The 16,592-nt window shown below is 39.1% G+C and overlaps 1 protein-coding gene across 1 annotated transcript in view; it reads left to right on the forward strand.

Annotated features, from left to right (window-relative positions):
• The window catches only part of JMY (junction mediating and regulatory protein, p53 cofactor), a 93,091-nt gene extending 76,967 nt beyond the window's left edge, over positions 1 to 16,124 (forward strand). Inside the window, exons 8-11 of the mRNA XM_035014728.1 lie at positions 6,720 to 6,815; positions 8,781 to 9,390; positions 10,814 to 11,124; positions 15,240 to 16,124. Coding sequence (XP_034870619.1) covers positions 6,720 to 6,815; positions 8,781 to 9,390; positions 10,814 to 11,121 — 1,014 coding nt within the window. The 3' untranslated portion in view covers positions 11,122 to 11,124; positions 15,240 to 16,124. The remainder of the gene's footprint in view (positions 1 to 6,719; positions 6,816 to 8,780; positions 9,391 to 10,813; positions 11,125 to 15,239) is intronic.
• Positions 16,125 to 16,592: the final 468 nt, after the last annotated feature.

Here is a 16,592-nt window from a genome sequence, read left to right on the forward strand (position 1 = left end):
CCTCAATATTGTGTCTTCCTGTCTGTAAACAAGGAATTAGCTCTCCATTTTTTAAGATCTTTTTTGATTTCTTCTGTAAGTTTTATAGTTGGCCTCATATAGGTCTTATGTAAAGAGTTAAACTTTGAGGGGCGCCTGGGTGGCTCAGTCGTTAAGCGTCTGCCTTCGGCTCAGGTCATGATCCCAGGGTCCTGGGATCGAGCCCCGCATCGGGCTCCCTGCTCAGCGGGAAGCCTGCTTCTCCCTCTCCCACTCCCCCTGCTTGTGTTCCCTCTCTCGCTGTGTCTCTCTCTGTCAAATAAATAAATAAATAAATCTTAAAAAAACAAAAAAACAAAAAAACAACTTTGAGATGTTCGTTGCTGGTCCATTAGAAAGCATTTGGCTTTTCTGTGTCAACCTTGTATCCTGCAGCAGAGCTATAATCCACTCATTAGTCCAGGAGCTTTCTTTTTCTGTTGGTTCTTTTAGGTTTTCTACCTGAACAGTCTTGTCATCTGCAAATGAAGACAGGTGTATTTCTTCTATCCCAGTCTGTACACCTTTTACTTACTCCACTTTTTCCAGTAGCTAGGGCTTTCAGTATGATGCTAATAAGTAAGAAGGAATGGTGAGAGGGGACAGCTTTGTCTTCTGCTCTTAACAAGAAGTCTTCTAGTTTCTGTTCTTTTTTTTTTAAAGATTTTATTTATTTATTTGACAGAGACAGCGAGAGCAGGAACACAAGCAGGGGGAGTGGGAGAGGGAGAAGCAGGCTTCCCGCCGAGCAGGGAGCCCGATGTGGGGCTCGATCCTAGGACTCTGGGATTATGACCTGAGCCGAAGGCAGCCGCTTAATGACTGAGCCACCCAGGCGCCCGGCTTCTAGTTTCTGACCATTAACTACCATGCTTAGCTATAGGGTTTTTGGTAGATATTCCTTATCAAGGTGAGGAACTTACTCTCTCTGATTTACTGAGATCATTAGTTCACTTTTTAAAAAAATTGCATTAGAAATCTTCTACGCCCAGCATCGCTACACCTCATTATGTCTGCAGTGTATTATCCTGATAGTAGTCTTTTCAGACACTCGTGTCTTAGATTACTCAACCAAGAATTTTAAATTTCATTAAATAGTAGAAATGCTGACATGACCATATCACTGTATGTGCTTATATAGTGTTTGTCACCCTAAAGGCCAAATGGCTTAAGTTTTTCTGTATTAATCCCTTAAGCTCATTTTGGCACATATTAGTTAAAGTTGCCCCTTACTCTTGATTTTAAACACATAAAAGTAGCCAAACTACCCATAAGTTGTAGGATTCATCATTCTCCAAGAAACTAGAAATAGCAAAATTAATTCTTGCACTTTCATTTTTCATTGTGCTTTTCATAGATCGGAAACTGACTTGTAAAGGGTAGATAATGGACCAGCCAAACAGGCAAATAAGAATGCCTCCTATCAGCCGCCATACCTGTGCTATCAAATTGCTGTGGAGATCCATGCCTAGACGTTACTTACTTCATGACGATTTTGCCACTACTTTGGTAGATGTAGCAACTGTTGGTTTTTTGTTTTTTAGATTTTCATTTATTTGACAGCACAATCGGGGAGCAGCAGGCAGAGGGAGTGGGAGAAGCAGGCTCCCCACAGAGCAGGGAGCCCGATGCTCCCTGGGATCATGACCTGAGCCAAAGGCAGACACAACCGACGGAGCCACCAGGCACCCCTAATTAGTTTTTTAGAATGACTATGAAATCCTTTCTCCAAGAGTTTCTTAGGGCAAAGAAGAGTAAAAATGAGGAAACTGATACTTGAGGAGATCTCAAAGATAAATGTCATCTGCCTTTTAATTCTGCCAAATACCAGCTTTGGGTGGAATGCTAAGTGGGGGAGAATGAGCCCACTAACCATCTCCTTTTCTTTAACATGCATAACTGTAGGAAAAGGCAAGTTGGCTTACATTAAAATAAATCCTTGTTTTTCTTTTTTCCTTTTTTTTTTTTTTTTTTTAAGATTTTATTTATTTGGCAGAGAGAGAGTACAAGCAGTGGGGAGCAGCAGGCAGAGGGAGAGGGAGAAACAGGCTCCCCGCCGAGCAGGGAGCCCAACGCAGGACTCGCTCCCAGGACCTGGGATCATGACCTAAGCCGAAGACAGATGCTTAACTGATTAAGCCACCCAGGTGCCCCAAATCATTGTTTTTCAAAGCTAGTTTTAAACCACCTTTATTAAAATCTCTTGGGTGGTTTAAAATGCGCATTCCTAGATATTAACATTATTGTCTCAAAAATTTCTTCTGGAAATCCTTGCAAATTAAATATTTAAGACTAAGGAAGTTTATTTTAATATTTGATAGTAAACCTCTGAAACAGAATAAAGAAAATGTAAAGCTACTTTTTTTTTCTAAGCTCAGAGACAAATTGAGTAAGAGAAGGAAATGGTGGTGGGGACACAAGTCAGTTTTCCCATTAAAAAGTGCATTCTTGTTTTATTAACCACATTCATAACTGATGGGTTTCACTTCAAGAAAGTACAAACAGGGGCGCTTGGGTGGCTCAGTCGTTAAGCATCTGCCTTCGGCTCAGGTCCTGATCCCAGGGTCCTGGGAGGGAGTCCTGCATCAGGCTCCCTGCTCAGCCAGGAGCCTGCTTCTCCCTCTTCCACTCCCCCTGCTTGTGTTCCCTCTCTCACTGTGTCTCTCTCTGTCAAAAAAAAAAAAAAATACAAACAATAATTTTAAGGTGTAGTTTATGAAAACTGATCAGAAGTTTTAAGATTATTTTGGTTACAGTGGTTTTTTAAAAATCATTTTTTGACAGTTTTTTTTTTGAGATGTATTTTCCATACAACATTGTGCAAATTTAAGATGGAGCATATTGATTTGATACATTCCATTTGCAGTATGATTGCCATTGCTAACATCTCTATGGTATCACTTAATTACAATCTCTTGTAGTGTTGAACAGTTAAGATGTAGTCTCTTAGCTAGTTTGTTGTTCATAATAGTTTCTTTTCTAACAGAAGATATTTTAAAATTGAAGTGTAGTTGACACACAATGGTGTGTTAGTTTCAGTTTCGGGTGTACAGTTACTGATGTGACAGTTCTCTACATAGTGCTGTCCTCACCGCCAGTGCAGCTCCCGCCTGTCACCACACAGCACTGTGACAGTACCACTGACTGCATTCCCTGAGCTGCACCTTTTATCCCCGTGAGTTCTCATTGCATAGCTGGAAGCTGGCACCTTCCATTGCCCTCCAGGCACTTTTTCCCATCTGCCCATCTCCCTTCCCTCTGGAAACCACAAGTTTGTTCTTTGTGCTGATGGGTCTTTTTCTGCTTTTTTTTTGTTTATTTTGTTTTTTAAATGCCACATGTGCGTGAGATCATAAAACATTTGTCTGATTTACTTCACTTGGCATAATACCCCCTAGGTCCATCCGTGTTGTTACAGATGGCAAGATCTCATTCTTTTTATGGCTGCGTAATACTCCATTGTACATATCCATCTCCACTCATCTTTTGATGGACACTTTGGTTGCTTACATATTTTGGCTATTGTGAATAATGCTGCAACAAACATAGGGGTGCATATATCTTTTTGAATTAATGTTTTTGTATTCTTTGGGTAAATACCCAAAAGTGGAATTACTATATCATGGGATATTTCTGTTTTTAGTTTTTTTGAGGAACCTCCATACTGTTGTCCACAGTGGCTTCCCCAGTTTACCCTCCTGCCAACAGTGCACGAGGCTTCTTTTTGTCCACGTCCTTGCCAACACTTGTTATTTCTTGTCTTTTTCATTCTAGCCATTCTGACAGGTGTAAGGTGATAATGTCATTGTGGTTTTGATTTTCATTTCCCCAACGATTAGTGATGTTGAGCATTTTTTCATGTGTCTGTTGGCCATTTGCATATCTTTGGAAAAATCCTCTGCCCATTTTAAAGTAGATTATTATTATTTTCTTTGGTATTGAGTTGTGTAAGTTCTTTATGTATTTCAGATTTAATGCCTTTCTGGACATATCATTTGCAAATACCTTCTTCCATTCAGCGGGTTGTCTTTTCATTTTGCTGATGGTTTCCTTCACTGTGCCAAAGTTTTTTATATTGGTGTAGTTCCAGTACTTGATTTTTGCTTTTGTTTCCTTTGCCTGAAGAGACCTGTCTAGAAAAATGTTGCTAAGGCTGTTGTCCAAGAGATTACTGCTTGTGCTCTCTTCTGGGAGTTTTCCTCTTTTTCACCACCTGCACCTCCAGGAGGGTCCGTTTCTTACTTGGTGCTTGACAGCTAAACCTCCAGGTCTATTTAACATGCCTATTCTTCCTCAGCACCACATACACATCCCTTCTGCTTTCCTAGGGCTTACTATAGGGTCTGGCTGACAGGTAATTGGTGTGTTTGATGGAAGAATGGAATTTCTTTATTTTCAGCTGCTTTTACCCTAACATATTACTCTCTTAGATGGTATTTTAACATGCCATCCTTTTTTATTACATGATCTTAAAAAGTTTCCTTGCTCTTATATTTTCTAATTTTGTTTTACTATCTATAAGCAAGTTGGTTTTTTCCCTGAATAATTGAGTATCCTGATGTGTATAAATTTTGATCACTTACCAGATTTAAAAAAGCATATTCTAAACTTTTTCTTTACTGCTACTTTAAAAATTCTTCTATTAAAAGCAGTTTTAATTAGTGGCTTGCAAAAATGCTTCTCAACCATTCTAACTCATTTTTAAAAACCTACTGTGTTTATAAAAAGACAAATGATCATTACAAAAGAATAAAGCAATACAGAAAAAAAACTATGAAGAAAAAACCACCAAAATAGATTATCACAACTCCTCTTCCTGAGTTTATTTTGATTCATCTTAGAGCTAGATTTCATTGAGGTACCATTTAGGAAAGTTTCATGGTTACCATATATTCTATGTTCTGGCATTTCCTAAGAGAAAATTTGTCTAGGTCATACTGTCATATTTTCTCTCCATCAAAATTTGGAGTCATTGTTACACTTTCTTGTAGCTTTGAATGTTGCAATGAGAGGCCTGAGGTTTCCCCTCCCTCCACCCATCCTCCATCAGACTTGAGTTTTCTGCATGGATACTCATAAAGAGTCTTTGTTGTGGAAGTCTAGTAACTTTACCAGGTGATCATTGTGCATCAGGGTTTCCTGAAACTCGATGTTCACTTTCAGCCTGAAGATTCAAATCATCCTTTAGATTTCAATATAATCATCCAAGACAAATGAAGCAGTAACTCTCACTAGAAATTGTCAGGGAAAAGCTGGTGGGAAAGAAGAGAGGTAATAGAGTAAGAGAATAATGGAAGATTGAATTTGAAAAGGACAAATGGAAGAGAGACAAGTTAATGACACACTGGAGACCACGGTCCTCTTCACACGAAATTAATTGATCTTGTAGGAGGTATCTCCTAGTTTTTAAAACAAAGCAGGAAATAAAGCCATAGCCTTTTCATTTAATTCTTGTTCTGTGAAATCAGATTTAATTAGATACCTTTTAGGTGATTCAGCAGCATAAGGAATTTTTTTAAATTCCAGTATAGTTAACATACAGTGTTCTATTTGTTTCACGTGTATAATAGTAATTGTTTAACAATTTACATTACTCAGTGCATATCATGAAACATGTACTCTTAATCCCCATCACGTCTTTCACCTTTTCCTCCCACCCACCTACCCTCTGGCAATGATCTGTTTATTCTCTATAGTTAAGAATCTATTTCTTGGTTTGTCTCTTTTTTCCTTTACTGATTTGTTTCTTAAATTCCACATGTGAGTGAAATCGTATGGTATTTGTCTTTCTCTGACTTATATCACTTAGCATTATACTCTCTAGGTCCATCCATGTTATTGCAGATGGCAAGTTTTCATTATTTTTATGGCTGAGCAATATTCTGTTTTACATATGCCAAAGCTTCTTTATTCATTTATCTATAGATGGACACTTGGGCTGCTTCCATAATTTGGCTATGGTAAATAATGCTGCAGTAAACATAGGAGTGCATATATCTTTTCCAATTAGTGTTTCCATATTCTTTAGGTAAATACCTAGTAGTGGAATTACTGGATCATAAGGTAATTCTATTTTTAATTTTTTGAGGAGCCTTCATACTCCAGACATATAAACTGTTTTCCACAGTTACTACCAGTTAGCATTAACATAGGGAAATTTTTAAATTTCTGTACAGATAACTCTCAGTTTCAAGGTGTGATATTAAACCAAATGATTCATGTATACTGCGAGAAATATTTTTTTTTCCTAACTGCTGGTTATATTGTTTGAATGATTGTGCAGTATCTATAAACTATTGGCCAGGTGGCTGCTGATTTTATTTTTAAGGTGAACTGTTTGATTTTGCAGAATAGAGCAGCTACAAGTATTTTATATTTAAACTGTTTAAGCCAGAACCTCGAAGATGGAACATTTTTTAATCTAGAGAAGATTTGATTTTACTTTTCAGAGTAAACATCTTTAATTGCGGGTAAATGCAAAAAAAGAAACAGTATTGTTTTTGTCAGCATATCATTGTAAATTTTAAAACTATGATTTCTATTAAAAACTAGTAGTTTCATGCCATGAAACACTTTGTTTAATGAATCATTCTTTGGAGTTACCCATTTTACTTATTGAGAGAACTCTCCCCCCCCCCCCCCCCTAATAATAAAAAAAAATGAGACACATCATAATGGAATTACTATTAATTTTTTACCAGAAGAGAGAAAAATTACATGACGAAGAAGAAAGAAAAAGTGCTTGGGTTAGCCAGGAGAGACAAAGAACACTGGATAGACTTCGAACTTTTAAACAGGTAATAAAAGTATGATCAATTTAGTTTTCATTGCTTTTTTAAACAGCTACATATAGCTACATATACAGTCCTATTGGAAGATTATGAGAAAAACTTAGGTTTTCCTTTATAATTTAGAAAATAATTATTGGGGGGATGGGCTGATGGGTTGATGGACAATAAGGTAATGAGCATTGCGTGTTCTATGCAACTGATGAGTCACAGTTCTACCCTAAAAATAATAATATACTATTTGTTAACAACCTTGAATTTAAATAAAGCCAAAAAAAGAATTATTTTAGGGGTACCTGGGTGGCTAATTTGGTTAATCATCTGACTCTTAATTTTCTCTCGGGTCATGATCTCAGGATTGAGACATCAAGCCCATGTCTGGCTCTGCACTTGGCAGAGTATACTCTAGATTCTCTCCTCTCTCTTCTCTCAAATAAACAAATAAATAAAATATTAAAATAATTTTTTAAATTAATGTTTGATTACCGGGCTACCTTTCTTCTGTGTGTGTGTGTGTGTGTTTTAAAGATATATCATTAGAGAGAGAGAGAGTGGGGGCAGGGGCAGGAGGAGGAGGAGAGTCTTAAGCAGACTCTGTGCATGGAGCGTGGAGCCTGACACGGGGCTTGATTTCACGACCCTGAGATCATGAGATCATGACCTGAGCTGAAACCAAGAGTCGGTCACTTAACTGACTGCTGCACCACCCAGGCACCCCATACCTTTCTTCCATTTGTGTACCACATTAATACCCTCGTGCCGTTGGCCTACCACTTCAGTAGTGGAAGAGGAATGGTCAGGGCCTCTGGCAAACCGGGATTCTTTTTTTTTTTTTTTTTTTTTGATTTTTATGTATGTATGTATGTATGTATGTATTTTAGTTTTATAAAATTAATTCACAACTGACTATCCAGTCCATTTCAGGCATCAACTTGTTATTAATAGCACATACAGTAACCTATGGGAACAATCTATGGAAGTGATCCTGCCAGAATTAGAGTGGATCAAGCTGCATGAGAAATGGTTTGGCAGTTCTCTTGCCAGGCTAACCACCCATGAACCTGGACGCCAGTATCACAGCAGCCAGACATTTCCTTGAAACTGTGTTTAAGCTGAATGGTTCTAGTTGTGGAGGTGCTCAGGAGTCTTACTTCCACGGTCTGTGCTGACAAGGATAAGCCTTGTGTTAAGTAAATGTTGTTCACCAAATCCATTAATGTTAGGTTTTACTGTAGTAAAAGATAGAACAAGAGTTGTGTATATTAGTACTAAAAATTTTATTCCCTCTCCTTCCATCATAAAAATGTATATATTGTTTTGAGAGTTTTTTTAAATACCAAGAAACGTTTTATTTTTTAATTTTTTAAAAAGATTTTATTTATTTATTTGACAGGGAGATAGAGGGAGAAGCAGACCCCCAGCTGAGGGGGAGCCCAAGGTGGGGCTTGATCCCAGGACCCCCGGGGTCATTACCTGAGCCAAAAGGCAGCCACCTAACCAACTGAGCCACCCAGGTGCCCCCCAAGAAACGTTTTTAAAAAGAACATTAATTTTTAATTTTTTATCTGTAAGCATTTGAAAATACATGTAAGAAGCTAATAGTTTCATAGCTTTCTATGTATCAGTATCATTTATGTTTTGTATTTTGTCTTGCTGTTTTGTCATTAAAATTAGTAATTTCAGTCGTTAAAAATCTTTAAATCCTATGGTAATTCTGAACAGTTGGCTTCTTAAGTGGACAAGAGGACCAGGGCCTTGATAAAGGATTTGATAAGCAAATAGAGTTCAGTGATAATTGTCGAAAGGTATTATGCTGTGGTATTGTAGTCTTCTGTTTGACTTTATTAAAGAACTTTCCCTGAAAAATCACAAAAGCTCCAAAATAACATCTTCCATCTGAAGGAGAAAATAGCCATTTGTTGATACATTGTTTTAATGTAATTTGACCAGTTACAATACCTTCTGGTTTTTTAGAGGTACCCTGGCCAAGTCATACTTAAATCAACCAGACTGCGCCTGGCTCACGCAAGAAGAAGAAGCACAGCCAGTCCCGTGCCCTGTGAGGACCAGTGTGCCTCTCTGCCAGGAGCGCTCCAGGTAGAAGAGAAAAGTGAAAGGGTGGAGGAGGGAAGAGGGAAGCTCGCGTCATTGCAGGAAACAGAAGCCCAGAGCCTCGTACAACTTGAAGACAGTTCATTAGCACAACTTGAAGCCACTTCATTACCTCCCGGTGGTGTTACCTCTGAACTGCCGCCCGCGGTGTCTCTTCCACGTTGGAATAATACTGACCTCGAACCGGGTTCTGTTACCATAGCGCCACTCCCCCCACCTCTTCCTCCAACCCCCCCTCCCCCCCCGCCGCCCCCTCCCCCTCCCCCCCCGCCGCCCCCGCTGCCTGTCGCCGAGGACCACTCCCTGGAGCCCCCGGAGAAAGGTCAGCCCGGAAGAGAGGGAAGAGAGGGGAGCGAGCCGAGGGCCGCGGAGGCCGCGAGCGCGCCGCCCGCGCAGCTCTTTGACAGTAGCCAGCTGGTCAGTGCCCGGAAGCGGCTCCGGAAGACTGCCGAAGCTCTGCAGAGGAGGAGAGGTAGGCTCCGCGGACGCCTCCCGCTCCCGCCCCTCCGCCGGGTGACGTGAGCCGCGCAAAGGCCTTTCTGCCTCATCGCGCCCTACAGAGCTTAGAACGCTTAATGTGGGGACTTTATTCGACAGCAGACAGGTTTTCACGTCCCGGCTTGGCGGAAATCCTCCCAGCCCCCATCAGCAAATGGGTATAGGCACAGGAATGTGTACCTTCTTGAGCTCCTACGGATGTTTTAAAAACTACATATTTTGAAGTGATACTTGGTCTCTCTGGTAATACGTAGGAAGTGGTTCCTTCTGTGTTTAAAATAAAATCTGATTTCAAACCTAGGAAATACAAGGAAGGTACTCACACCAGAGAAGGTAAGCCAGCTGGGCAGGACTGTCACACTAGGATGACGTTGGCAGGACCATGTAACATGTGGTCACACATTTACGGAGGGCCTTGGTGTACTCTTTGTACAAACAAGCAAGGAAGGGGACGCCTGGGTGGCTCAGTATTGGGTGTCTGCCTTCGGCTCAGGTCATGGCCCCGGGGTCCTGGGATGGAGCCCCGCATCAGGCTCCCTGCTCAGTGGGAAGCCCGCTCCCCCTGCTTGTGTTCCCTCTCTCGCTGTGTCTCTCTCTGTCAAATAAATAAATAAAATCTTAAAAAAAAAAAAAAAGGAAGGATGGGGAGTAACATATACAATTTATTGCATGTCCGATAAGCCTTAATAAAGCTGTTTTTGAAAAGAACAGAATAATCCTGGTCCATAGCTTTCATTGGGAGAATATTATATAAAACAATGTGCATATTAAATTTTAATCTGAGAGACCATACTGTAAAACACTTCTTACCATAACTGGAGTAGAATTTTATATGTAAAACAACTAAATGGAAAAAAAACAGAACAGTCACTGTAGTCAGCGCACCTGGCTGGCTCAGTCGTTAGAGCTTGCAACTCTTGATCCTCAGGGGCATGAGTTTGAGCCCCCCGTTGGGGACAAAGTTTACTTAATAATAAAAAAACCTCTTTAAAAAAAGAAGAAATCACCGTAGTGAATCAAAATTAGTTCTTTAAAATTACATTTGTAACTCAATTGCTGTCTGAATTTAGATTGAGCTGGTACATTGTGGAAATCCTTTGGGAGTCTCACCCATTATATTCCCAGAGAGCACCTTCCAGCTCCCAGTCTGCTTGCTTCTCTCACATGGGAAATGATAGAAATAATAACTTGGAATTGGAGTCTGGGTGTTGTGGCTTTGTTTGTTTGTTTGTGCAAGCATAATTGGGATCCCATGTGTTTCTGGGAAACCTTCAGTCCAAACTTCATGGTCCATATTGTTTTCAGTGTTCTTGGCTAACACAGTCCTAAAGTCTAGAGGTTGCCAGCTGGACTCTAATCATGATCCTAACTGTCATTTTTCTCTTTCATTTGTAAAGTGAGCTCACCCATGGATGAGGTGCTAGCTTCCTTGAAGCGTGGTAGTTTTCATCTGAAAAAGGTTGAACAGCGAACTCTACCTCCTTTTCCTGATGAAGATGATAGTAATAATATCTTGGCACAAATCAGGAAAGGGGTAAAATTGAAGAAGGTACAGAAGGAAGTTCTGAGAGAATCCTTCACACTTCTGCCTGACACAGACCCTCTAACACGAAGCATCCATGAAGCTCTTAGAAGAATCAAAGAAGCGTCCCCTGAGTCAGAGGATGAAGAGGAAGCTTTGCCTTGCACAGACTGGGAAAACTAACAAGTAAATGGTCTTATTTTCTTTCGTAGCATCAGTAATACAGCTTTTCTATTGGATGAGGAGGTCTGTTAGATTTTATTGATGAGGTTTATTATTTATTATACAGCTCAGTTATAGCATAGACCATAGATTTATGAACTTCAGGTTTTGTGTAGTTTCTAGAAACTTAACAGTAAAGCACTTTTCAAAAATACTGTTATGTAAATGCTGTGTTTATATCCTGCTCATTAAAAATTTCTACAGTATAGCTGTAGCCCAAATAAAGAGGGTAGTCTTATCTCAGTAAAGTGACAGTCTTATTTCTTGTTTTAAAAAGAGAAAAGGCGGGATGTCTGGGTGGCTGGGTTTACGCGTCTGCCTTCAGCTCTGGTCATGATCCCAGGGTCCTGGGATCGAGTCCTGCTGAGCCTGTTTCTCCCTCTCCTGCTCCCCGCTGCTTGTGCTCTCTCTCTGACAAATAACATCTTTAAAAATAAATACAGAAAAGGTCTTTTCTGACTAAAGTATTTCAGGTACAAACTTACGTATATTGAATTTTGGTGTCTTCTTAGCTGCCTACAAAGGAATTTTCTGAGATCAGTTTAGAAAAATTATTGCATTGTCTGATTATTTAGCTTTCTAAGCTTATAAAATGAAGGTTTATCTGCATGATACAGATAAAATTGCAGCTAATATAATAAATACATAGTAAGTGTATGCATATCTTACTGAGTACACCTGTGGGTACTGGTAACACATTTGGGGTTCTTCTAAAGTAATAGAGTTTTTTACTTGACCACATTTTAGTAAGCTAATTATATAGTTCTATGGCACAAATTATGCTAAATACAGTCAGTAAAGATAGCATATGAATATAGAATTGATAGTAGTCCTAACTGAAATGTTACAACTTGTGCAAACTGTAATACAAATATGCCCATATATTCTATTAAGTATCTTATGCTTTCTTGATGGACTGTTTCTATGGGCTTTACAACATTCACCAAAAGTTGAGGGGGCGGGAGAGAGACTGATAGCCCTGGGAAGGAAGTAGGTAAAAGAATAATAAACTTACTTGTTAGCAAAGTGAGTCTTAAACATGCCTGATCATAGAAGTACCTGGGGAGCTTATTAAAAACGCAGATTCTTGGCTTTCGCTCCCATGGATTCTGACTGAATATTCAGATCTGATGTATATGCAGGCATACATCTAGATTTTGAAGACATAAACCAAAAAAGGGTAAACTGTGTCATTAATTTTTTTATATTACTAACATGTTGAAAGATACTGTTTGGGATATATCAAATAAAATACTACTAAAAGCAATTTTACATGCTCCTTTTGGGCATGGATCCATCAGGAAAATGTAGATGTTCTTCTGCAGTGCTCTCATCCCTACCTCTCCCCATCAGCATCTGCACTAATCTGTAGCTTTAACAAAAAAGGGGGGGTGAAAAATCGCGTTCCCCTCGATAAGTGGTTTTTTAGTGCGCTCCAGCTAGCATTCAGTAGCAGCACTGTGCTGCCTGGCACTGGGCTGTTGGTATCCCTTTTTCCTCTATTGATAGAGGCCCTGAGTATCACTTTGTAGGACCCAGTGTTTTTGGCTCCCAGATTAACTTCAAACCATTTGTGCTATACCTTTGTACACTATGCTTTGTAGAAGATATAAATATATTATTGTGTGTACTCAGTATGCGACTATGTCTAGGGATTCAGGGTGTCTGACTGGGAATCTTCCACACTGTCTGCCACTTTACGGTGCTTGTTACCTCTCCCCTTGTCTCTTGCTTGGAGCTTCTCAGTGAGCTTCTAAGCCTATGCCTAAAACTACCATCTTAGGCACTGATTGATTAGTTAACCCCACAGTTGGGCCTTCAATAAATGTTTTCGTCTTTTGGTTACAGCTGCCTGCAGTAGCCCAGTTGGGGTACATGGCCCACCAGCACTTGCTCAGACCAGCCCATCATCTCCGTTTGTTTTCACCCATCCCACCAGATCCTGCCCAACATGTAGACATGGCAGCAGCAGTTCATATGTTCAAGTGCTTGGGTGGTTATTTTTAGCTTTTGGCTGCTAATTTACCCTTAGAGCTGTGTTAAGAATATGTCCACAATTTTGAAAATTGCCTAAAAATAATTGTTTGGCTGATTATTAATACATATGCCAGCCATAAGTAATAATGTTGAGAGAAAAGTGAAATACTCCCAGAAAACACATGAGCTGAGATATCTGCAAAGTAACGTATAAAAAACAGACTGTACCCTATGCCAGAAGCAAACCATGGACTAGTTGTAACCCCACCGATCTGAGCAGGCATTGATAAAGGGGCTATTCTCACTGCCTTGTATGTGGTCTTGGGGAATTGTTTTTGAGAGAGAGAGAGAGAGAGAGAGAGCACAAGACGGGGGAGCGGGAGAGGGAGAAGCAGACTCCCTGCTGAGCAGGGAGCCCGATGTGGGGCTCGATCCCGGGACTCCAGGATCATGACCTGAGCTGAAGGCAGTCGCTTAACCAACTGAGCCACCCAGGCGCCCTTGGGGAATTGTTTTTAAGACTGAACTTTTAGATGCTTCGCTACACATGGCTAACAGGTCTGTGATTTTATTTTCTATTACAAATCCGTTTCTTGAGGATTTTAAATCATTAATTAGCTCTTCAGGAAAAAAAAGTAATTTCTCAAAACTTCATGAAATAAAAAGTGAGTATCTCCTGTTCTGCCTTGTCTTCCTTTAAAGCTCTTCTCAGTGAGGTGCCCAGGTGGCTCAGCCAGTGAAGCCTCTGCCTTCAGCTCAGGTCATGATCTTGGGTCCTGGGATCGAGCCCCACATCGGGCTCCCTGCTCGGCAGGGAGTCTGCTTCGCCCTCTCCCTCTGCTGCTCCGCCAACCACTTGGGTTCTCTCTCTGTCTCAAACAAATAGAATCTTTCAAAATAATAATAAGACTCTTCTCAGAAACAGCCATAGGTAATAGTGTCCTGGAAGGAAATTTCTAAACATAAGTAAATACATATAATTATATAGACTTTATATTTAGTTTCTAATTTCTTTTCTGTGGGTTCCTCTAAGTTAAGAAGTAACTATGATGACACTGTCTGATAGAAATACAATATGATCCACAGATGTAATTAAAACAGTTTTTATAGTCACATTGAAAAGCTAGAAAGAAACATACGAAATTGATTTCAGTAATACTTTATTTTATATGATGTATCCAAAACAGTATATTTCAACATCCCATCAGTATAAAAAATCCACGATGTAGTTTATTTTTTTTTACTGAGTCTTCGAAATCCAGTTTGTATTTTATATTTAGTAGCACATCTCAATTTGGATGCTAAGTATTCAGTGGTTAAAGTTGAAATGTTCTAGCAAAACAATAAAATTGCATTTAATGGAGAAATATTTTATACTGCTTCAGATTTTAATTTAAATCAAAAATTCACTTTCTCAGTCACATTAGCCACATTGCAAGTGCTCCAAAGCCACACGTAGCTGCAGTATCAGATAATGCAGAACTATAATAACATAAGTTAGGACTTGATTTATGTGCATGTTCCTTTTTATCTGCCAAGTAGGTTTTTCATATAAGTGCTTCTGTGCAGTGTGTAAGCCATAGATCTTGAACACAACTATTCTGGAACTTAGCTAAAACATCTCTGTGAAGACCGGTACTAATCCTGTCCTCTACATGTCAGTATAACAAAAACTCACTTTCTCATGAATTTTTAAAATATCATTTAATTCTTAATAGACTGGCAGTTTATGAGGCTGATATTTTAGATTGTATTTGGTCCTTTTTATTGTATAGTTCTGACAAAATGTTAGAGTAAAAGGAATAAAAGTGAATCTAACATATAACCTTCTAAGTGTTCAAAGTTGTATTCTAATTATTTTGTTTCCATTTTTATTGCTTGAAGAATACAAACGCATTTTTTTAAAACATGTCTCTTATATACTGTCTTTACAAATGGCCATTTGTAAGAAATACCAGTGCCAGATATTGCAAAAGTTGTGTGGGAACATATATGTGTTTACAACAACATGATACATTTAACATGACATATTTTTAAAAGACCACACTGTCTTTAATAAGTCAGTATTTTTTAATACACTGTATATTTTTGTTTGTAAACAGGTGACTCAACAGAAAGAAAAAACACCTACAGTTGAAGATCAAAGATTTTTTTGGAAAACAAAATTTTAAATGTGTGATTTCCCAACTGGATTCCGTTAGATGCAAAGTGTGTTGGCTCTGTGGTATGAAAAAATGGAAGCACAATTGGCAAGTTATCGCTTTTCCAGTCATTCCAATATTGGTGGTTAACATGAGTTTTAGATGTGCAATGCTTCTGATGCAATGAAGAAAAGGCCTTCCAGAGATGCCTGGTTTTTTAAGCACCTTCCCTTCCTTCCTGTCCACCCGTGTACATCCTTGTAGTGGCCAGTCAAGCTAGGGGTTGCTCTGAGTTGGAAGAACACCGGGTTGACAGAGACCTACTGTGAGCTGTATTGGGACTGCTTTGAAATCCATCTTTAAGTGCACTGAATAGTCCTTTGCTTGAAAACACAGAGCTTCTTCTATATCAGCTTGTATAAATAGTCGGACACTCTGAAAAAGAAGTTTATCATGATAGCTATAGGACAGGAATTGGAAAGAATCAGATGGAAACGCACTGAAAATTTCCACATTACTCATCTCCAAAGGAATTTTCATAAAGATGTTCAACATCTGAAAAGATCTATAACCATGGAGATACACTTAATGTGTTTACCACAACATGACACATTTACCATGGCATATTTTTAAAAGACCACATACTCTCACACTTTGTAAGGTTTTGAAGTAAAAATTTCCATGCTTTTAAATAGCTCTTCATAATTGTGAATTTATAATAGTTTGAATTTCATGTGCAGCTTTGTTTATGAAAAGCAATACTTTGTAACTTGATAATATTTCAGATTATTTTTAGTCCTTTTGTTTGAACGATTGCTCGATTAGTGTAATTCAACATGACTTTCCTATTGAGAATCAAAAATGAGAATTCAGTAATAGGGATGCAGATCTTAAGTCTGTTTAACATGCACCATTTAAGTTTTTCTTTTTATGCTCCACAGTGAAGTGTGCTCTACAAATATGCAGAAAGTAGACAGGCAGAAAAGCCTCCTTCGCTAGCATTTCACTATCTTCACATGTTTTGAGTGGAATTTGGGGAGAGCACCTTTATTACTGTTAGTAGACCTTTTAAAACATACGTATGTAGTTCCAGGTGCTGAGTTTGCCATAATGGCGTCCTGAAGGGCACATTTATATGAATGGAGCCATTATGAATTCTCAGCAGGAGTGTTGTGGGCTTGAATGAAGGTAGATATGGCAGACTCAGTCTGTAGTATTCTGTAGAGTGTAATTCTGCATCAGACAGATATTGGCCTTTATATGAAGGGAGTTAAGTAAGGACTGATGTACCAAAAAGAACTTTATTTCTTCTGA

The sequence above is a fragment of the Mirounga leonina genome, unplaced genomic scaffold (genome assembly GCF_011800145.1).
Source record: "Mirounga leonina isolate KUSES-001 unplaced genomic scaffold, KU_Mleo_1.0 Mir_168, whole genome shotgun sequence".
In the NCBI taxonomy this organism is placed as follows: Eukaryota; Metazoa; Chordata; class Mammalia; order Carnivora; family Phocidae; genus Mirounga; species Mirounga leonina.